This window comes from Bos taurus, chromosome 11 (assembly GCF_002263795.3).
Source record: "Bos taurus isolate L1 Dominette 01449 registration number 42190680 breed Hereford chromosome 11, ARS-UCD2.0, whole genome shotgun sequence".
NCBI classification, from domain to species: Eukaryota; Metazoa; Chordata; class Mammalia; order Artiodactyla; family Bovidae; genus Bos; species Bos taurus.
This window is the reverse complement of record NC_037338.1, coordinates 72,392,512-72,414,814: the sequence shown is the minus strand read 5'-3', so window position 1 is coordinate 72,414,814 and position 22,303 is coordinate 72,392,512. Positions and strand designations below refer to the sequence as shown.

The following is a 22,303-nucleotide window of genomic DNA, read 5'->3' as shown; positions in this document are numbered from 1 at the left end:
GGGGAGAGCTGGTTTTCACAGGTTTCCCTTAACTTCGCGCTTGGTAAGAGGTGACCCTACCCGCTAGCCTCCCTGGCCCCGCCCCTCACGCTCCCGGCCCCGCCCCTCACGCCGCCAGCTGCTTGCGCCGCCGCAGTCTGCCGCCGCCCAGAGCGCCTGGGCTCCTGCGCGGTTTACAACGCGCTGGGCTCTAGACAGCGGCGCGGCGAGCCACGTGGACCGACTCCGGGCGCGCAGTCATCTGGTGGTTCTAGCATCGACCGGGGCTTGCTGCGCTTTCCCTGTTCTCTGTGATCACCCCCGCCTCTGAGCTCCGTTCCCATGGCCGCCCTGGTGTTGGAGGACGGGTCGGTCCTGCGGGGCCAGCCCTTTGGGGCCGCTGTGTCGACTGCCGGGGAAGTGGGTAAGCAAGTCCGGGCTGGCTGCCGACCTCATCTGTCTCTCTGATGCCCCTCTCTGCCCAGCCTGCTCTGCTCAGACCCCGCCATTTTCCCGCCTGCACACCCCCCTCCCCCGCCATTCCCCAGCCCGGCCCCCTCTCCGTATCCCTACGGCCCAGGGGCATTCGCAGTGCTCCGAAGGATGCCCTGCCTAAGCCCGAGCTGTGCCTCTTTCTTGCAGTGTTTCAAACCGGTATGGTCGGCTACCCCGAGGCCCTGACTGACCCTTCCTACAAAGCACAGATCTTAGTGCTGACATACCCTCTGATCGGTAACTACGGAATCCCCCCGGATGAAGTGGATGAGTTCGGGCTCAGCAAGGTAGCCAACACCAATGCTTGTTCTACATTCCTTTTCGAATCAGTAGCTATTAACTGTTAGTGAAGACACAGCCATTCCGCTAGTCATTCTAGAGAAAGCTGATACACACTGAAGTGATAGACAGGCCCTGTGCGCGGCTTGTTAGGTGCCTTGAGAGGCACAAAGTGCTGGATCAAGCCAAAGAATCTGAGCTCCGATAAGATTTTTGTGATCAGAGTTAAGCTTTAAGAGTGTATAGATTAATGGGAAAGAGATTGGAATATAGGGTCCCACCCTTCTCAATGGTAGTAAGTCCTAGTTTTCCTACCAAATCAAGTAAGCTGATAATCATCTAAACCTGCTTTACTTACCTTGCCTCATTTTTTTTTACCACTTTTCAGTAGAGTTCTTAACATGTAGATAAGAAAACAGTTTCCTTCTCAGTGAAGTTTTGCCTATTCCTCCTCTGGAATTTGGAAACTAAGTTGCCCTCTGAGAGTTCAAGTAAAAAAACAAACCCAACACGTGCATCATAGTCACCATAGCCTCAGTGCAGTATTCCTCAAAAGTCATTTTATTCTGATACTAGGCTTACTGAGCCTTTAATTCTTCATATGCTTTCACCACTCACCCTGACACTTGGGAGAAGAAACTCTAGGTAAAACACATGCCTGTTATTCCGGAAAGAACCACTCCTCTAACGACCTATGAATTTACTGTGTTCTAGTTTATAATGCAGTATCTTGGTTAATTTACGTCAGTCTTCAGCTTTGTCAACTCTAGATACAATGTCAAAGTTGAGTTTATACACCTGCAAAATTGAGGCCCTGACAGAACCAAGATGAGTAAAGCCTCCAGGAGCCCCCAGCCCACCACTGATGCTTTTGAAGCATATATGCCGAAAATGTATGTCCAGGATTCGACCATCTAGCCATGGAGCGTTCTGCCAGACTAGCCTTTGCATCCCTAAAGAACAGTCTCAACATTCATCTTTCTTAAACCTTCTACTACTAAGCAGATGTAATTTAAATAATGCCACTTCCTCCCCAATAAACAGCCTGTTTCTCTACTTAGTTATTATAAGCTTATGTATTGAGTAACAAATATGTTACTTTTTAAAATGATAATCCCTTATGGAGGGGGTGTAATAATCATGCCTAGTATTCTACCCTGAGCCTTTATTTTTATTGAGTAAGGTACTATGCCCCTGCCTGTTCTGTATTGTTTTACTCTGAGAATATGATCTTATCTACACTACCTTAATTTTCTGCTTCCCTGAGTAGCAAATTAACATCCTGAAGACAAGACCTTGTCTATTTGTGCTCATGCTTGCCCCCCAGCATCTGTTATAATACCTGGCATGAAGTGGGCCCTCTGTAAGCTTCATTGACTATTATCATATGTCAGGTATCTTGCTCTTGAGTTCGGAGTTCTCTGATGAAGGCAAATGAACACATTTGTAATACAATGTAAATAGCGAGACAAGTGAAAGTAAAAGTGAACTTAGATGAGTTCTAAGAAGGAGGCACAGCTGCAGTTGGTGAGAATGGGGGCGACTTCATGGAAAAGGAGATGAAAGGGAGGGAAAAGGAAAATGTCCTCTCAGTTATCACTGTCATATCAGTGCCATCAGGCACCCCAGGCCCATGTGTTCGGTGTTTCACGTGGGAGGCAGCATTGCTGATAAAAGCCAGAAGCATGAGGTGCTTGGCTTGTTAAAGGAATGACAGGTCATTCACTGTGGCTGAAGTGCAGGGTCCATGGCCCTCCAGTGGGAAAAGATGGCTCGGGGAGGTATGGGGCCCTGGGCTCCTCACCGTCTCCTTCTATCGACAGTGGTTTGAATCCTCGGGGATCCACGTGGCAGGACTGGTGGTGGGAGAGTGCTGTCCCACACCCAGCCACTGGAGTGCCAGCTGCACTCTGCACGAGTGGCTGCAACAACATGGCATACCCGGCCTGCAAGGTATGGCGCAAGCATTGCTGTGTCTGGATGGAACATAGGTACCCGGGTAGAAAGAAGTAAGAGAAGCTCTCTGTGGACCCTTGGGACTTGAGTCCAGGGTTGCGATAGAATGTACCTGATTCGACTGGGGGAAGGGACTGAGCTCTCACTCAGATGGGAAATTTCAAGCATGCAAAAGGAAAGAATAGGATAATGAATCCCCAGTTTCATCAATTCAGGGCTAAACTTATTTCATCACCACTACTACAACTTCCAGATTATTTTGGAGCAAATCTCAGACATAATATTGTTTCATCTACTGAAAGTTCAATATCTATGAAAAAGAACCCTTGTAAAAACATGATGACAATAACACTACCATACCGTTAACAAATTAACAGTAATTCCTTAATATCAAACATCCAGGGAGTGTTTAAAATTTTTCCAGTTTTCTAATTTTTTTAAAAAACCTGTTTGATAATATTCTTGTATTGTCATTTAGTGTCTTCTTTTGTCCCTTGGTATTACTTTCTATAAACAGATCTGGGGCGGTGGTTCAATTCAAATGTGGTACTTGGAGGCAGGAATACTTTATGGTGGGGTCGTTCTGGAAGGACAGCCCAGGATTTTGATGCCCAGAGGACAGCCATGGGTGACTTGGGCTCTAGAATCGAAGTCTTAACTTCCTGCATGACTGCACTGGGGGAGTGATCTCTCAGAGTCTGCTGTTTCAACAGGAGTGGACACTCGGGAGCTGACTAAGAAGCTGCGAGAGCAAGGGTCTCTGCTGGGCAAGTTGGTCCAGGATGGGACAGAACCTTCAACCCTGCCCTTCTTGGACCCCAATGCCCGCCCCCTGGTGCCAGAGGTCTCCACTAAGGTACAGAGATAGAGTGGGAGAGTGTTTCATGCTAAGCACAGTAGTTACACTGTGTCCAGACTGGTTGTGAACACTTGAGGGAGACCTGGAAAAGGCCTCCAGAATACAGGTTGTGTGCACATTATACCTACTATTCACAGCTGTCAACCATTTACTCCTCAGGTTCCCCAGGTATTCAACGCAGGGGGTACCCCTCGGATCCTTGCTTTGGACTGTGGCCTCAAGTATAATCAGGTCCGATGCTTGTGCCAGCGTGGGGCAGAGGTCACTGTGGTACCCTGGGACCACGCGTTAGACAGTCAAGGTGAGTAGCTTGGGTCTGTACAAGGCCTCAGACGAGCAGCGTGTGTGGAAGATCTGGTCCTCCGTCCAGCTGCTGAAGTGAGTTGCAGAGAAGAAGGGGGAGAAAAGGGCTTTTGCTCTAATGGTGTGTCTCTCTAGTTGAATTATAGATTTTGATATCATCTTTTCTGCCCACTCCAGAGTATGAGGGTCTCTTCCTGAGTAATGGCCCTGGTGACCCTGCCTCCTATCCCAACTTGGTATCCACACTGAGCCGTGTTTTATCTGAACCAAACCCCCGACCTGTCTTCGGGATCTGTCTGGGACACCAGCTTTTGGCCTTAGCCATTGGGGCCAAGACTTACAAGATGAGGTGGGGGCACAAGGGGTGGGGAGTCTTGGGAATGAGAATAGAATAGAGTTGGTGTTTATTAGTGTTGAAATTGGACTGGGGGCTGGTGAGAATCATGAGATCAGCCAGAGCTGGGTTTGGTGCAGGAGTGAAGGGAGGGTGAGAGGGGCCTGTGACTCAGGATGTTTCTGCCTCCAGATATGGGAACCGAGGCCATAACCAGCCATGCTTGCTGGTGGGCTCTGGGCGCTGCTTTCTAACATCCCAGAACCATGGATTTGCTGTGGAAACAGACTCGCTGCCAGCAAGCTGGCTTCCTCTCTTCACCAATGCCAATGATCACTCCAACGAAGGCATCGTACATGAGAGCCTGCCCTTCTTCAGGTAAGCCCACGTGGTTCTGGCACAATGCCTGGATCTCTGCAGCTCTGACGCCCACTGAGACTTGAAGATCAAAAAAGAAATCACAGCAATGGGCCCCCGTCAGTCTTCCCACTACCCGCCTTTGAGACCACCAGTGACGATGGCAGTTTTCATGATCCCCTCTCTTCAACAGTGTCCAGTTTCACCCAGAGCATCAAGCTGGCCCTTCAGATATGGAACTTCTTTTTGACATTTTTCTGGAAACTGTGAAAGAAACTGCAGCTGGAAACCCTGGGGGCCAGACAGGTAAGCACTTGAGTAGATCTAGGTTGGGGATCTAAGAACAGGCTCCAGGGTAGGCATAAGATGAACGTGCCTCGGGAAACTGAGAGGTGTTTGGGAGGTTAGGCAGGAGGGGTGGGAAGGCAACCAAGCCAAAGTGATTCATTCATGCTTCTTCCATTCAAAGGAACTCCAGAGTCACAAGTCCGGGTTTATGGTCCTACCTCTGCCACTCATTAGAGGCATGTCTTGTTCTGGTTTCTTCCGTAAAGTGAGGGGTTAATCTAGATGATCTCTCAGGTCTCATTCAACTCTAATGTACTGTCTTTCTTTGCCTCCGTAGTTCGAGAGCGGCTGGCTGAGCGCCTCTGTCTCCTTGGGATTCCCACCCCAGGCTCTGGGCTTACAGCACCACGAAAGGTTCTGATTCTGGGCTCAGGGGGCCTCTCCATCGGCCAGGCCGGCGAGTTTGACTACTCAGGCTCTCAGGTAAAGTGCGTCCATTGCTCCCCTCTGGGTGTGTGGCCCTCAGGATGAATAGGGCTTAGGGATGAACATTGGTTGTAGGGAACAAGTGACCCAAGTGAACTGGGAAATACACAGAAAGGTGAGAAGTCAGTTATTAGGGACTGAGAGTCCAGGAAAGGGAGAAGAGGAAGAGAAATGCTGGTCTAAGACCAAAAATCTTGCTTCTCTAGTCGAGGCTGATATGCCATCCTTATCCCCCTAGGCGATCAAGGCCCTGAAGGAGGAAAACATTCAGACATTGCTGATCAACCCTAACATCGCTACCGTGCAGACTTCACAGGGGCTGGCGGACAAGGTCTATTTCCTCCCCATAACACCTCACTACGTAACCCAGGTATGACTCAGGCGAGGCTGGACTGCAGAGAGGACCCACATGGGCCAGGCGATCCTGTGCCAATTCTGTGATCCCCTCCTTAACCCCAGGGTCTCAATGCCTGTTACACCTCCCTCCTCCCCCAGGTGATACGTAATGAGCGCCCAGATGGTGTGTTACTGACTTTTGGGGGCCAAACAGCTCTGAACTGTGGTGTGGAGCTGACCAAGGCTGGGGTGCTTGCTCGGTACGGAGTCCGGGTCCTGGGCACACCCGTGGAGACCATTGAGTTGACTGAAGATCGGCGTGCCTTCGCCTCCAGGATGGCAGAGATCGGAGAGCATGTGGCCCCCAGCGAGGCAGCGAATTCTCTTGAGCAGGTTCAAGGGCTGGTGGGAGGAGACAGGTGGCGTTTCCTTGACTGCATATTTTCTCTGGGCCCAGGAGCCCTCTGCACAACACGCAGTCAAGACCTAATCTGTTTGTTCATCTGTGCTCATTGCAGGCCCAGGCAGCTGCTGAGAGACTGGGATACCCTGTGCTGGTGCGCGCAGCCTACGCCTTGGGTGGCCTGGGCTCTGGCTTTGCCTCTAACAAAGAGGAGTTGTCTGCTCTCGTGGCCCCAGCTTTTGCCCATACCAGCCAAGTGCTGGTAGATAAGTCCCTGAAAGGATGGAAGGAGATTGAGTATGAGGTGGTGAGAGATGCCTATGGCAACTGTGTCACGGTGAGTGATGGAGGAGGGGCAGTCGTGTAAGGCAGCGTGAGCTGTTGTAAGAGCCCAGGCAGGGCTGAGGTCTTTGAGAGTTTGGTGTCCTCACACCCAGGATGGGCGCATCTCCAGAGGCAACAGGACCCTGGGATGCAGCCTCCTGCCCATCCTCACTCCCTATGGTGGTGACCTCATGGTCACCTTCACAGGTGTGTAACATGGAGAACCTAGACCCGCTGGGCATCCACACCGGGGAGTCCATCGTGGTGGCTCCAAGCCAGACGCTAAATGACAGGGAGTACCAGCTGCTGAGGCAGACGGCCATCAAGGTGACTCAGCACCTCGGAATCGTCGGGGAGTGCAACGTGCAGTATGCCCTGAACCCTGAGTCTGAGCAGGTGAGACTCCAGGCCGTGGGGCTGATACTCTACTGCTGGAGCACCGTCTGTAATTTGGGGGCCTCTAGGCCAAGAAGCCTTTTAACCCTCCAGACCCTGGAGCAGAAACTAGGAATATTTTTGATAGGATTGGGGCTTTATCGTCCTGCCTTTCTGAGGCCTTCTAGGCCAGTTATCTAGTCTCTGTCCTCTCTCTTTGCAGTACTACATCATTGAAGTGAATGCCAGGCTCTCTCGCAGCTCTGCCCTAGCCAGTAAGGCCACAGGCTACCCACTGGCCTATGTGGCAGCCAAGCTGGCTTTGGGCATCCCTCTGCCTGAACTCAGGTACAAGGATTGGGAAGAGATGGGGTGGGGGTGGGGGTGAGATCGTGGGAGTTGGGGGAAGAAAAGCATTTATGGGACAAGGAATAGGAAAAAGACACTGGCCTGGGTGTGAGTGGGAGAGCACTATCTGCAAGCTCACCATTTATCTCCTGCTCTGTCCTCCTGGCAACCCCACCTGATGGCCCGCAGGAACTCTGTGACAGGGGGAACGGCAGCCTTTGAACCCAGTCTGGATTACTGTGTGGTGAAGATTCCTCGCTGGGACCTCAGCAAGTTCCTCCGCGTCAGCACAAAGATTGGGAGCTGCATGAAGAGCGTGGGTGAGAGACATATCCCAAGAGACCCCTCCTCAGGTCACCTCACGGGGTCCCGCACATCCCAAGAACCTAGAATGTCATAGAGTCAGCTCCCTGGCAGCTCTTGTATGAGCAGCTTGTTGTGAGCGGTTTCTCAGAACTAATAGGGATATTTCCAACTAAGATAGTGGTTCTCCCCAGGGGCGAGGATCCAAGGCATCTGGAAATCCATATCCACACTGCCTCCACTTCCCAGATGGCATGTCAGAAATCTTGGAATGGGGTGATAGCCATCAGATTCTCATCTCTTGTGTTACAGATGAGTAAGCAGGTATCCACAGTGTGTGGCTGAGTAGAGGGCAGAGCCAAGAGCTGAAAACTGGATCTGTTGCTAGTTGCATGTTCCTCTGTTACACTGTGTTACCTGTCATGGGTGAGACCAGTTCCATGAAACTCCACCCACAGTGTTTCATAGCATTTTGCCTTTGGCCTCATCCCCAGGATGTTAATCCCAATGACAATTTGTTCTCCATGCTTGTTTAAATACCAGTATTTCAAGGAAATGACTGCTGTTTACTGTGAACTCTTCTAAGGCCAAGTCAGCACAGTGGCAGCCATGCCAAATGTATCACCTCTGGGCACTTCCTGCCATGGTCGCTAAATTAAATTAAAAATAATAATAATAATAATTAATTGATCTGGTGGCGCTGGGTCTTGGTTGCAGCATGCAGGGTCTTTCTTTAGTTGTAGCATGCAAACTCTTTGTTGCATCACATGGGATCTCTAGTTCCCTGACCAGGGATCAAACCAAGGCCCCCAGCATTGGGAGCATGGAGTCTTAACTACTGGACCACTGGGGAAGTCCCTCACATGTTTTTCAATACAATGTTTAAGATCAGAGCAGGATGTAAGAGAAATTTCACAGAAACAGAGACAATTAGTAATGAATGGATTTGATGGTCAGCTTCTAGGCAATGTTAAGAATGCTGTAATTGAGTTAGTATGCTGCCTTACAGTGACCCTTTCTTTAAGTTCCCTTAGTTTGTCGTCCACAACATTTCTACTAAAACAAGCATGTGCATGTACCAAGCTGCCACCAGCTAAGGATAACAGCTTTTTACTGTGCTCCAAATTTCCATTAACAGCAGTAGTAGCCTTTAAACTTGTAAGTCTAAGCTCAGATATTACTTGATTTTTAGAAATCTTACAAGACTGCCAAGTTGTTCCTTCTGGAGATGAATTTCTGTTATGTGAAAATTATAATAAACATGGGAACGAAGCCATAAATTGTAGCCAAGAGAAGTGGATTGAAAATAGGACAAAGATTGATTCCTAAATGAGAGATTTAAGTATTTTATATCTGAGTATTCTTGGAATTTGATCTTCTTTGGTAACTCTTTGTAACTTTTATTATACAAGTAAGATGCATGAATCATTGAGAAATTAGAAAAGGTAGTTTTACCAAAGAAGAGTAATCACCTATAATCTTATCACACAGACATTAATTTGGGGATTTATATGATTCTAGGATTTTTTCTAGGCTTGCATGTGAGTGCATTGGGTTTCTCTTTTCCCCAGGATAAAAACTTTTATCATATAACCACATTACAAAGAAATTGAACAAAATCGCTCATCTTTTTCCTTAACACTACCAGTACCATCTTGATGTTTTTGAAAATTTTTGTAAAGAAACAAATACTAGAATTGTAAATAGAAAAATACATTTGGTAAGAGATATTTGAAGACTCTAGGGTAGATTGTCAGAGGACATGAACAAACTTCATTGATGAGGAAATCAATAAGCAGGCCTGGGTATAGGAGGGAAGTTTCCTCTTAGTAGTAGTTAGAAGAAATCTAGTTAAAATGAGAGAATTATTTTTACTTGTTGGCAAAAGTTGTTTTAAATGACTATACCCACTTCTTAAAAGATTGGTTAAATTTATATTGGGTTGGCCAAAAGCTTCGTTCAGGTTTTTCATAATAGCTTATGGAAAAAGCTAAACAAACATTTTGGCCAACCCAATACTTTGTATTATAAAGCACAGACTTCTACAAAGCAATTAATACTTATCAAGGGCCAAAAAACATACCTTGCCTATTGCCTATGCACTTCTGAAAATATATCCTCAGGAGATAAACTAAATCCCAGATAGCATTACCGCCTTATTTACAGTGATGAACACTTCAAAGCTAAGTGTCCTTCAGTGAGTGAGCAGTCACTTTATGGAAATCACACAAGAGTTAAACTGCTGGTAACAAAGTCACACACTAATGTGAGAAAAGCTTACAATGAGGGGAAAAGCAGGATAAATGTTTACGTAAACTATAATCTTGTATAAAACATTTGGAAGAAGTACTCTAGAGTGATTGTTGGAAATATGATTAACCCTGAGTGAATTCAAAGAATAATGGGATCATCTTACTACCCAGACTTTTAAAAAGTTTTAAAGGATGAGCCAGATCCCAGGTTACATCATCACAATGTGAATAAAGGAAACCAAATAAATGGATAACCATCAGTGATTGGGCCTCTGTGATTGTTCAATATCCACATGAAAATGGTAGGGAGAAAAAGCTGCAAGTGTAAGATTCTCAATGAAACAACATAAATCCACCATTGTGGGCTTGAGAACGTCCCAGAGAGATTTGACGGTAAACTACCGACATTCTGGGCAACACCAGTGCCCCCTGGCCCTCAATCCTCACATCATATTCCTCCAGGTGAAGTCATGGGCATTGGGCGTTCTTTTGAGGAGGCCTTCCAGAAGGCTCTGCGCATGGTGGATGAGAACTGCGTGGGCTTTGATCACACGGTCAAGCCCGTCAGTGATATGGTAAGTGGCTCCCCTACCCGTGACAGCACTCTCAAAATGTACCCTGCTTCTTCTCTGTGTCCCCAGCCCCCAAGCTTGTTACCGGTAATACTAGTACCAGTCACTAGTGGACTTCGCTGTGTTTTCACTTTGCTGAGAATTCTGTGGTTTCATTTTTCTTTATTATGGGGATGTATCATTAGACTTGTTTCTATAGGTGAGGAAACTGAAGCTTAGCTTGTCCGCCCTCTCCCCATTAGGAGTTAGAGACTCCAACAGACAAGCGCATCTTCGTGGTGGCAGCAGCCCTATGGGCTGGCTACTCAGTGGATCGCCTGTATGAACTCACTCGCATCGACCGCTGGTTCCTGCACCGGATGAAGCGGATCATAGCACACACCCAGCTGCTAGAGCAACACCGTGGACAACCTTTGCCCCCAGACCTGCTTCATCAGGCCAAGCGCCTTGGCTTCTCAGACAAGCAGATTGCCCTCGCGGTCCTCAGGTCAGGGATGGTGGGAGGATCTCAGGCTGAGAACCTGGGGCAGAGAACCTTTGTACTCCGAAAGGGCCCTCAGGAGGAAAAGTGTGTGTGTGTGTGTGTTGGGGGGGGTGTTGGAGGCCACTGCCCTTCATCCCTGGGATTTTCCTCTCTGATTCCTCCCTTGGATCTCTGCCCTCTGCTGGGGCCATTCCCCACTCCCATGGTCTATATTTCTGACCCTTCTTTAGCACAGAGCTGGCTGTTCGCAAGCTGCGTCAGGAACTAGGGATCTGCCCAGCAGTGAAGCAGATTGACACGGTTGCAGCTGAGTGGCCGGCCCAGACAAATTACTTGTACCTGACATACTGGGGCACCACCCATGACCTCACCTTTCGAACACCCCATGTCCTAGTCCTTGGCTCTGGCGTCTACCGTATCGGCTCCAGCGTCGAGTTTGACTGGTGTGCCGTGGGCTGTATCCAGCAGCTGCGAAAGGTCTCCAAGCTCATCTTTCATATGGGTCTCTCTGCTGTACTGATCAGCTTCCGCAGCCGCCTTCCCCCCATACTTGATCCTGGCACTTTCTATTCATTACTGTGCCTCACATCTGTCATAGGGCTTTAATGGGGTTGGGGGTCCCTTAGGCCGTCCTGTGCCCTACACGTGGTTCCTCTCCAGAACTCCGTGTCTACTTTTCCAGTACCTTCCCTCCCAAGGCAGGCGTCCTGTATAGCAATTTCAGACAGCCAAGGCAGTACTCTCTGAAGTAGGGACTTGGGCTTCCTTTCCTCATGCTATCCACCCACCTGATTGCTGAATATCCTTCCCCTCCTATTGCAGATGGGGTATAAGACCATCATGGTGAACTACAACCCAGAGACAGTCAGCACCGACTACGACATGTGTGACCGACTCTACTTCGATGAAATCTCTTTTGAGGTGAGACGGGTGCAGGCTGCCTGTGAGCCTAGGTGGCCTGTCAAGTAGGAGCAGCTGGCAAACCTCAGACTCTTTGGAACTTGTGAGGTTTGAGGGGGTTTGGGTGAAGGATAAAGGGCGGTGAGCAAGAAGGCTCAGGCCCCTGACCCTATCTGTTAACCACCACCTGTTTCTCCTCCTTTACTGCAGGTGGTGATGGACATCTATGAGCTGGAAAACCCTGAAGGTGTGATCTTGTCCATGGGTGGGCAGCTGCCCAACAACATGGCCATGGCTTTGCATCGGCAACAGTGTCGGGTTCTGGGCACCTCCCCAGAAGCCATTGACTCAGCTGAGAACCGTTTTAAGTTCTCCCGGCTCCTGGACACCATTGGTATCAGCCAGCCTCAGTGGAGGGAGCTCAGTGACCTAGAGGTGGGCTGGGTCCTGGTCAGGGGCTGGAGGCCAGATGGCATCATGGGTGAGTGTGCGCAACACAGCTAAGCTCCCTGTGCCCTTAGTCTGCTCGCCAGTTCTGCCAGACCGTGGGGTACCCCTGTGTCGTGCGCCCCTCCTATGTGCTGAGTGGTGCTGCTATGAACGTGGCCTACACCGATGGGGACTTGGAGCGCTTCTTGAGCAGTGCAGCAGCTGTCTCCAAGGAGCACCCCGTGGTCATCTCCAAGTTCATCCAGGAGGCCAAGGTGGGACGCTGCAGATGAGTCTCTGAAGGCAGTCTTTCAGCCACGGAGGCGACTCCCCTGTCTCTGATCTGGGAAGGACGGGTTGTACCAGGGCTCTTAAAGGCAGAGAAGCTTCCTGCAGGGGCAAGTGAGAGAAGGAAATGGCCCTTGCTGATCACCACCTTGCCCCCCTAGGAGATTGACGTGGATGCTGTGGCTTGTGATGGTGTGGTGGCAGCTATCGCCATCTCCGAACACGTAGAGAATGCAGGTGTGCATTCAGGTGATGCCACACTGGTGACCCCACCGCAGGACATCACTGCCAAAACCCTGGAGCGGATCAAAGCCATTGTGCATGCCGTGGGCCAGGAGCTGCAGGTCACAGGACCCTTCAATCTGCAGCTCATTGCCAAGGTAGTAAGAGGGGGCTAAAGAAAGGGACCCGAGGGCTGTGGCACCTCTTTGTTCTCTGCTGGCCACTGTGCTGGGGAACCCTCACTGCGGGAGGAGACCTGGAGGGGCAGGGTCACATCTAAGGCCCTCAGTGTTTGTGACAGTCAACCTGCCCCCTGTCCTGGGTTAATGACCCACAGAACAATGAGTGAGGGGAAGACCCGATTCACTGGGTCTTCAGCAAGCCCACTTGCAGAAGGCCTGACCAATCTCTGTCTGTCCAGGACGACCAGCTGAAAGTCATTGAATGCAACGTGCGTGTGTCTCGCTCCTTCCCCTTCGTCTCCAAGACACTAGGTGTGGACCTAGTAGCCTTGGCGACACGGGTCATCATGAGGGAAGAAGTGGAGCCTGTGGGACTCATGACTGGCTCTGGAGTTGTGGGGGTGAAGGTAAGGAAGACCGAAGCCCCAGGTTAGTGGTTAGCAGGGAGGCAGATAGCAGGAGGGAGTGCACCTGCTGCCCAAGCCATGTGCCCATTGACATATAAAGCGAGTACCTCCTGTGGGCAAGGCCTTGCTAGGTGGTCAGGGCAATAAGATGGCCCTCCTCCCTGAGGAGTGTCCACTCTAGTGATGGGAGGCAAGAGAAGTCAGCTCCCAAACAGCTTGTTTTTAGAATAGCGTGTGATAAACCTGCAGAGTAGAGACCGAAACGAAATGCTCAAGGAGGTGCCACTTCCACAGAGGGTGACCCGGGAAGGTTGACGAAAAGAGGTGGTATTTGGACTGAGCCTTGGAGTACAGTCAAGATTTGAGATTTGCTGAGCTTGTTGAGGAAGTGTTCCAAGGCCAGGGAGTAGCCTCATGGAGGCCGAGGGAAGTGCAAGCACGTTTGGGAAGTAGCCAACGATTGGCGGGTTCATGTAGGGCAGTACAGGGAAGGCTCACCCCGTGTGGAGAAGGCCGAGAGAGGGGATCATTGCCACCCCTCCTGCTGTAGGGATGTGGGCCGCTCTCACCTCCTGCTCCCTCAGGTGCCCCAGTTCTCGTTCTCCCGCCTGGCGGGGGCTGACGTGGTGCTGGGTGTGGAGATGACCAGTACTGGGGAAGTAGCTGGCTTTGGGGAGAGCCGCTGCGAAGCCTACCTCAAGGCCATGCTCAGTACTGGTTTTAAGATCCCCAAGAAGAACATCTTGCTGACCATTGGCAGCTATAAGGTAAGAACCCATGTGGGGAGTGGTGGGGTGGAGGGTAGGGTGGGCCTTGAAGAGGTGGGGGCGGGGTACAGATGGCCATGGCTCCCTGGGCCAGGGCTAACTTGAAGTGGAGGACAGGAGAAACACACCCTCATCCTCCTTTCTTCAGAACAAAAGTGAGTTGCTCCCAACTGTGAGGCTGCTGGAGAGCCTGGGCTACAGCCTCTACGCCAGTCTGGGCACCGCTGACTTCTACACAGAGCATGGTGTCAAGGTATGGGGTGACCCCCCACACCCAACCCACCCACTGCCCACCCTCTGAGATGTGAGAGCACCCAGGATTCTCTCCCTGTTTCCCTGCTATCCATGTCATTGTATGAATCATCTGTTCCACGTAGAACAGTAGAGTATACAGAAAACGAGAGAAAAAAATCCGTCGTGATCTTTCCACCACTGTTAACATTCTGGCATATTTCCTTCCATACTTTCCTCTGTGTATTGTGTGAGCTCCATATTGCAGAATCCTTGGTAACCACAGTGTAAAGATTTTCTGGTCAAGAAAAATGCTTTGCCTGCAATAGAGTGAAGTGGCCTGGTCCCCCTGCTGTGGGTCCTCTGTTTCTTCCTCGTGGGCTCCTGGGCCACCTCCCCACTCCCTTCAGGCTGGCCTCCTGGCCCCCTGCCAGGCTCAGGTTGCTCCAGTCTTGTCTCTGGGCCACAGGTGACGGCTGTGGACTGGCATTTTGAAGAGGCAGTGGATGGAGAGTCCCCACCACAGCGAAGCATTTTGGAGCAGCTTGCTGAGAAAAACTTTGAACTCGTAATTAACCTGTCCATGCGTGGGGCCGGGGGCCGGCGTCTTTCTTCCTTCGTCACCAAGGGCTACCGGACACGGCGCCTGGCCGCTGACTTCTCCGTACCCCTCATCATTGATATCAAGTGCACCAAACTGTTTGTGGAGGTAACTGAGACCCCCGGCGCTGGGACTGGGGCAGCCAGTGTCAGCAAGGGAGGAAGCAGAAGTGAGCATGCTCTGGGGCTGGGGAATCTCGGTATGGAGCGGCCTCGCTAGTCATCAAGCTTTGTGGCTGCAAAGAGAGAGTGTGGATGTAGAGAGGCAGAAGCCTGGTTTATGGGAAAACCCAAGCCCCATCTGCAGCTCCCAGGCTGCCCTTCGATCTTTGCTGACCCTGATTTTCCCCCTGCAGGCGCTGGGACAGATTGGGCCAGCCCCTCCTCTGAAGGCGCATGTTGACTGCATGACCTCCCAGAAGCTCGTGCGGCTGCCTGGTAAGCACATCTCAGGAGAGAACCTGGCTCCTGGACATCAGTAGGGGCTACGGTGAAGGATGGCCGTGGGGCCCACTCCGCCCTGGACTGTTCAGAGTGGGAACGGCCCAGAAGCTTCCTCACTGAGCTCTTTATTCTCCATCCGCGATGCCCCTGACTGAGAGTTTCACCACCTCTCACTGGTGTCAGTCGCTGCTTATTTTCCTACCTTGATGCCTGTCGAGTCTCTGACTCTCCCTCCAACCTGCTGCCTGTGTGTTCTCCCAGGATTGATCGACGTCCATGTGCACCTGCGGGAACCAGGGGGGACACACAAGGAGGACTTTGCCTCGGGCACAGCTGCTGCCCTGGCCGGGGGCGTCACCATGGTGTGCGCTATGCCCAATACCCGGCCCCCCATCACTGATGCCCCTGCCCTGGCCCTGGCGCAGAAGGTGAGCCCTGGTTCTCCTGCTTCCTGGTGACCCACATCCCCCACCTGCCTCCTCCACCTCCCTCTACCCTGCTCCCTCTACCCCTCCCCAGGGGCCAGGCCATGTGAGCCAGGCTGGCACAGGTGCCGACGGGCCCTATCTCAAATGTATCCCTTCCAGCTGGCAGAGGCCGGCGCCCGCTGTGACTATGCCTTATTCCTCGGAGCCTCGTCGGAAAATGCAGGGACCCTGGGCACTGTGGCTGGGTCTGCTGCGGGGCTGAAGCTCTACCTCAACGAGACCTTCTCTAAACTGCGGCTGGACAGTGTGGCCCAGTGGATGGAGGTAGGGGGTGAATGGGGGCGGGGCCAGCCAGCCAGTGCCCCTGGTTTGAGGGCCTCCTCACGGCAGGCTGGTGGCGGTGCGAGTCGGGAGCCCCGCGAGGGCTCGGGCGCTGCAGGGTCCCGGAACCTTCTTCCTGTCCCCAGCACTTCGAGACATGGCCATCCCACCTCCCCATCGTGGCCCACGCCGAGCGGCAGAGTGTCGCAGCCGTCCTCATGGTGGCCCAGCTGGCCCAGCGCTCGGTGCACATCTGTCATGTGGCACGGAAGGAGGAGGTGAGAGCCCCAGGGGCGCCCCTGTGGCTTTCCCAGTGACTCCAGGTGATCAGGATGGTCCTTGGGGGCAGGGGCGGCTCAGCACGCCTGCCCCGTGACTTTCCAGGAGGGGAGGTTGGATGCGGGGACTGTGCAGGTCAGGGCTTCGAGGGACTCCCCCCACCTCGAGGTCTCCCCGCTCTCCCCCAGATCCTGCTGATTAAAGCGGCTAAGGCGCGGGGGCTGCCGGTGACCTGTGAGGTGGCACCCCACCATCTGTTCCTGAGCCATGATGACCTGGAGCGTCTGGGGCCCGGGAAGGGGGAGGTTCGGCCCAAACTTGGCTCCCGGGAGGACGTGGAAGCCCTATGGGAGAACATGGCCATCATCGACTGTTTTGCCTCCGACCACGGTGAGAGGGCCCAGGACGTAACCCCTGGCCCAGGGGATCTGGGCCAGGACCTTGGGCTCCATGAGGCCTGGGCTTGGTCTGGGTGGGACTCCAACCAAGTTCCTGGTCTGTCATAGGCACTTGATAGGTATTTACTGAGAGAATGAATGAGCAAATGAGAAATAGTAAATGAGAGAATCTGGGTGGAAGGTGTGGGCCCTGAAGATGGCAGCAGTCCCAGCTTCCCTGTCTTAGGATTCCCAGGAAAAGCTAGAGTCGGGGTTGGTAGCGAGGCCTTTCCTGGTGGCATGTGTGACTCCCCAGGCGTGGAGGCCACTGTCCTGAGGGTGGTGCTCTCTCCCCCAGCCCCCCACACCGTGGAGGAGAAGTGTGGGCCCCGGCCTCCCCCCGGCTTCCCAGGGCTGGAGACCATGCTGCCCCTGCTGCTGACGGCAGTGAGCGAGGGCCGGCTCAGCCTGGACGACGTGCTGCAGCGACTGCACCACAACCCTCGGCGCATCTTCCACCTGCCCCCTCAGGAGGACACCTATGTGGAGGTGTGGGGTGGGGCCAGGGGCAGGCGGGCTCTTCCTGAGCCCCCTCAGGAGGACATCTATGTGGAGGGGTGGAGCCAGGGGCTGGTGGGCCTCTCCAGTCCTGGGAGAGGGTTCATGTGGCACCCGTGCCCATCATGACCCATGACTCTGGCAGGTGGATCTGGAGCACGAATGGACAGTCCCCAGCCACATGCCCTTCTCCAAGGCCCACTGGACACCCTTTGAAGGGCAGAAGGTGAAGGGCACCATCCGCCGTGTGGTCCTGCGTGGGGAGGTGGCCTATATTGACGGGCAGGTATGTGTGTGGCCCAGGCCTGGGCAGTTGTGACCTGCTGGGTGCCGCTCTCTTCCTACCCCAGCAGGTCTGCATGGTCCCACTACCCTTCCAGGCACAGGTCCCCGGGGCATCTTTTCTGCTTGCCAGCTTCCACCTCTTGACTGCCTGGCTCACTTGCCCTCCCTGCCTTCTGTCCGCAGGTGCTGGTGCCACCCGGCTATGGACAGGACGTCCGCAAGTGGCCCCAGGGTGCTGTTCCACAGCTCACGCCCTCGGCCCCGGCTGCCAGTGAGCTAACCACGGTAATTTTCAGGGCTGGGTGGCGGGCCTGGGGGTATAGTCAGGAGAAAGTATAAACAGCACAAACATTTTAATTGGTGGTTCAGGGGCAATGGAAGGTTCGTCACTTAACAGTTAAAATCCTCACCACCTACCCTCTCTACTGCAAATTAACTCAATTTAGGAGGTTTCCTGTGGGAAACACTAATCCATTAACCTAACCAGAGAGAAATCTCGAAGAGCCCAGAGGGCCACCCCTGCTGGGGGCAGCCCAGTGGGAGATCAGGTTGAGGGGCGTGATGGCGTGGACAGGAGGCAGTTTGGCTTTTCTTGAGGGACTGAACTTGAGGAGGATCACGTCACTACCCAGTGTTGTCTCTCCAGACCCCGGAGAGGCCCCGCCGGAGCGGCCCAGCACTCCCTGATGGCCGCTTCCACCTGCCTCCCCGGATCCACCGAGCCTCTGACCCAGGTTTGCCAGGTAAGAGAAAGATCCTGTGACTCAGAGGGTGGGGCCGCCTGGACCTAGACACGAGTAGGGACGGGCTCCTCTCCCCCGCAGTGTCCCAGGTGGCCCGAGTTTGGGGGCTCTGTGGCCTCAGAGCTATTCCAGTCCCTCCATCCACTTCCCTTGTCCTTCCTACCACCCCAATCCTCATCTGTCCCCCTGTGCCCCCCTGTGCCTAAATCAGCCCACCCAGCGTGAGGTAGGCATCCCCCAGCCTCTTCTCACAGGCCCTTTTTTGTTGTGGGCAGCTGTGTTCCTCCGCCCAGGAGCTGGGACCCCATGGGGCAGCAGAGCGTGGGGTAAAATCCAGGTTGTCGGTTGCTGTGGGCCTGGCTGCCCCCCTTGCCTAGGATCCCTTTGCCAGCTGGGAGGGCCCTGGGAGGGCACTGCTGATCACACCCAACAGCCCCTGTGGGAAATCATGGGTCCATGCCCAGAGCTGCCACCCCTGCCCTCAGCTAACCTACTGCCGCTGCCGTGGTGTGAGTTGGTTTAACACAGACACTGTGATCCAAAGTCCCAGGAAGCTGGGGCTCTTCACACACCCCAGCTGCAGGTTTACATCTGTCCTGTCGCCCTGTTTGTAGCTGAGGAGCCAAAGGAGAAGACCTCCCGCAAGGCAGCTGAGCCAGGTGAGACACTGCCCTGAGCACACACTCGCTCACCTTTGGGGACCTCTCTGATCTGGCCTGGGTAGGAGGAACCCTCTGACCAGCCTCTTCTGCCACGCCCCTCACTCTGCAGAGCTGATGGGAACCCTTGATGGCATCTGCTACCCTCCACCACCAGTACCTAGACAGGCGTCACCCCAGAACCTGGGGACCCCTGGCCTGCTGCACCCCCAGACCTCACCCCTGCTGCACTCACTAGTGGGCCAACATATCCTGTCCGTCCAGCAGTTCACCAAGGATCAGGTGCCTGGGGGAGGGAGGAGGGGGCCACCCAGAGCTGTGAGGATCTGGAGAGCTGGGGCCAGGAGCCCTGGAGGCCACACCCTTTCCAGCTGACTCGGGATCTTTCTCAGATGTCTCACCTGTTCAACGTGGCACACACGCTGCGCATGATGGTACAGAAGGAGCGGAGCCTCGACATCCTCAAGGTCAGGGTCAGGGCTGTGGGCTAAGGATGCAGCCCCAGTGGGCAGGGTTCCAAAAGTAGTCAGAGGGGTCTCCCTCCCCCACCTTGGGTTCCCCCATGGGAGTCCGCACCCTCCATAGGTAAGCCCTGCTCTGATGGTCCTGCTTCTGTAGGCCGCCTCTGCGGTGGCCCTCCTCTGATCCGTATGCAGCTGCCCTGCGAGCCCTGAGTACCAGCACACGGGCCCAGTAACCCAGTCCCTTGGTTGATACTGATGTCTTCGTGGGAGAGAACTGGGTATTTCCTCTCCCAGAGAACAAACGTCTGATTCAGATGCTTAACAGTAGCTTTTTGGAGGCAGACCTTTAGCTCACAGGAACACACTGTTGGAGATGCCAGGGCCCCAACGGGACACAGGGAGGTTTGGGGGAAGGGTTTTCTCGGCACCCCTCTAGCACACATTGAGGAAGCAGGCAGCAGCCCCACATGCTCCCCGGGATGGACACAGCTACACACACACACACGCATCTTGCCTCCCAGGGGAAGGTGATGGCCTCCATGTTCTACGAGGTGAGCACACGGACCAGCAGCTCCTTTGCAGCAGCCATGGCCCGGCTCGGGGGCGCTGTGCTCAGCTTCTCCGAAGCCACGTCCTCCGTCCAGAAGGGCGAGTCCCTGGCTGACTCGGTGCAGACCATGAGCTGCTACGCTGATGTCGTTGTGCTGCGGCACCCCCAGCCCGGGGCAGTGGAGGTGAGGCCAGCCTCTGCGCCAGGGCAGGATCGATTGGGCGGGACCTGCAGACACTGCCTGTAACTGCAGGTCTCAGGTAGGGCCAGATGGGTGAGGGGACCCAGGAGAAGTGGGACTGTGGCGGGGAGTGGCGGTCCCTGAGATTCAGAAGAAAGGATTCTCCTTCCTTGTCCCCGTGTCACAGCTGGCAGCCAAGCACTGCCGGAGGCCAGTGATCAACGCAGGGGACGGGGTTGGAGAGCACCCTACCCAGGCCTTGCTGGACATCTTCACCATCCGGGAGGAGCTTGGGACGGTCAATGGCATGACGGTAAGAGTGCAGGGGGGGCTCGGAGGCCTGCCCTGGACAGTCTGGAGAGGGAGGCAGGTGGGAAGCAGTTTCTGCATTTCAGAGCCTGTTGCATCAAGGAGGCTTCCATTCTGGTCCTGAGGCTGAAAGCTTCAAAATGGGGGTGAGGAGTGTGCTCAGTCTGGGGGCCCTCCTGGTGACGGGCTGCCACCCACCCCCACCAACTCCCCGCCCAGATCACGATGGTGGGCGACCTGAAGCATGGCCGCACGGTGCATTCGCTGGCCTGCCTGCTCACCCAGTACCGTGTCAGCCTGCGCTACGTGGCGCCCCCAAGCCTGCGCATGCCCCCTGACGTGCGGGCCTTCGTGGCCTCCCGTGGCACCAAGCAGGTCAGGCCCTGGGAGGCTTCCCGTGGGGGGGGTGGGGAGGGACCTGTGTTGGGCGGTCAGTGCAGGCACTGCGCTCACCCCGGCCGGGCCTCACCGTCTAGGAGGAATTTGAGAGCATCGAGGAGGCGCTGCCTGACACCGATGTACTCTACATGACACGCATCCAGAAGGAGCGCTTCGGCTCCACCCAGGAGTATGAAGCAGTAAGTGCGAAGCGGGGACGAGCAGCCCGGGGTAGCTGCTGGCATTCCAGACTAGCAGCCAGGAAGGCTGGGCCCCTCGTTTGTAATAACTGCCTCCAGGGACTGGTGGTGGGGGACCAGGCTCCATGGGCTCGTAGCCACCGCGGCCCTGAGGTGCTTACGGGGCCCCTCCCTGCCCGCAGTGCTTCGGCCAGTTCATCCTCACTCCGCACATCATGACCCGGGCCAAGAAGAAGATGGTGGTGATGCACCCAATGCCCCGTGTCAATGAGATCAGGTGACGTGGCATCAAGATTGGGGCTGTGCTTGGGGGCACGGGGGCGGGGGCCTACACTCAGTCCCGTTCAGGCTGTCTTGGGCCGGGCAGTAACTCTGCCTTCTCTTGCAGTGTGGAGGTGGACTCAGACCCCCGAGCAGCCTACTTCCGCCAGGCAGAGAACGGCATGTACATCCGCATGGCTCTGTTGGCCACCGTGCTGGGCCGCTTCTAGGGCCCAACCCCTCAGCCTCTGCTCAGGCCCAGCTGCTGGGCATGGGAGCTCTCGCCCTCCACAGTGGCTGCACCCCGAGTAGCTGCTCTGGGGCATCCAGATGGCTTTGTGCTCAGATGCACACATGTGGGGACCATGCTTCAGACCCTGGACTGGACTGGAGCCATCTAGCATGGAGGTAGGGCCTCAGGGGTTGGGGCCCAGTTGGCGCATCTCCCTTCTCGCACCTCAAATCTGTATAGTTACTTTTTCACTGACTTAATAAAGCAGCTGAGCTGCCTCTGCTTCTCGCTTCCTTGAATGTATCCTGGCTTTAGCAGAGGATGCTAAGTCCAATAGGCAGAGCTTTCTTCTAGAAAATGAGAAGAGTTTCTCAAATACAAGAGCACCTTGCTGGGCAAGCCCCTGTTCTGGCCAGGGAAGCAGGCAGACCCCATTTTCAGAGTGGTGGCTTTTGGAGGTTCTGGGCAGGAACATGCCGTTCTCTTGGTGCTGCCGAGGCCTGTGTTCCACTGAGGAGCACACTCCACTGATCCACATCTGGCCCTCTTTCCTCCATTCAGGTGCATGAGTCATGGGGAATGGAGGGCTGGGAGTCTGGGCCCTGATAGTGAGGTTCATTCTTCTCTAGGCCAGCGGTCCCCAACCTTCTTGGCACCAGGGATCACCGATTTCGTGGAAGACAGTTTTCCCATAGCGGGGGTGGGGGGTGGGGACAGTTTCAGGATGATTCAAGCTTATTGCATTTACTGTGTACTTCAATGCCACTAGTCAGGAAGGTCCTGGTCCATGACCAGGAGTCTGGGAGCCCCTGCTGAAAGCCTTTATTCTCCTCTGCTGTGGTCAGTCCTCTCCTCAGGGGCTCAGGTGACCATTG

The 22,303-nt window shown here is 53.9% G+C and overlaps 1 protein-coding gene across 3 annotated transcripts; it reads left to right on the top strand.

Moving 5' to 3' along the window:
* Window positions 1-149: 149 nt before the first annotated feature.
* CAD (carbamoyl-phosphate synthetase 2, aspartate transcarbamylase, and dihydroorotase) lies at window positions 150-21,716 on the top strand. 3 transcript variants are annotated; one of them, XM_059891059.1, is made up of 45 exons: window positions 150-403; window positions 622-761; window positions 2,577-2,706; window positions 3,423-3,565; window positions 3,728-3,869; window positions 4,049-4,220; window positions 4,398-4,583; window positions 4,756-4,868; window positions 5,188-5,333; window positions 5,575-5,706; window positions 5,832-6,065; window positions 6,191-6,412; window positions 6,607-6,795; window positions 6,998-7,122; window positions 7,312-7,442; window positions 10,140-10,252; window positions 10,492-10,736; window positions 10,964-11,210; window positions 11,556-11,654; window positions 11,844-12,068; window positions 12,155-12,337; window positions 12,512-12,730; window positions 12,994-13,161; window positions 13,746-13,928; window positions 14,077-14,181; window positions 14,629-14,868; window positions 15,116-15,197; window positions 15,465-15,631; window positions 15,791-15,955; window positions 16,099-16,230; window positions 16,420-16,621; window positions 16,967-17,157; window positions 17,312-17,452; window positions 17,635-17,736; window positions 18,098-18,194; window positions 18,470-18,520; window positions 18,809-18,853; window positions 18,966-19,135; window positions 19,246-19,320; window positions 19,839-20,051; window positions 20,236-20,361; window positions 20,577-20,732; window positions 20,834-20,935; window positions 21,118-21,212; window positions 21,324-21,706. In XM_059891059.1, the coding sequence occupies exons 1-45, from the start codon at window positions 322-324 to the stop codon at window positions 21,424-21,426; spliced, it is 6,729 nt and encodes a 2,242-aa protein (XP_059747042.1). In that variant the 5' UTR covers window positions 150-321; the 3' UTR covers window positions 21,427-21,706.
* Window positions 21,717-22,303: the final 587 nt, after the last annotated feature.

Bases quoted from the DNA above. Each gene is read 5' to 3' on its own strand.
- CAD (XM_059891059.1), top strand. From the start codon at position 322: ATGGCCGCCCTGGTGTTGGAGGACGGGTCGGTCCTGCGGGGCCAGCCC. The intron at 15,956-16,098 runs GTAGGGGGTGAA...TCCTGTCCCCAG, and splicing joins GTGTGGCCCAGTGGATGGAG to CACTTCGAGACATGGCCATC. The intron at 20,362-20,576 runs GTAAGAGTGCAG...CTCCCCGCCCAG, and splicing joins GGACGGTCAATGGCATGACG to ATCACGATGGTGGGCGACCT.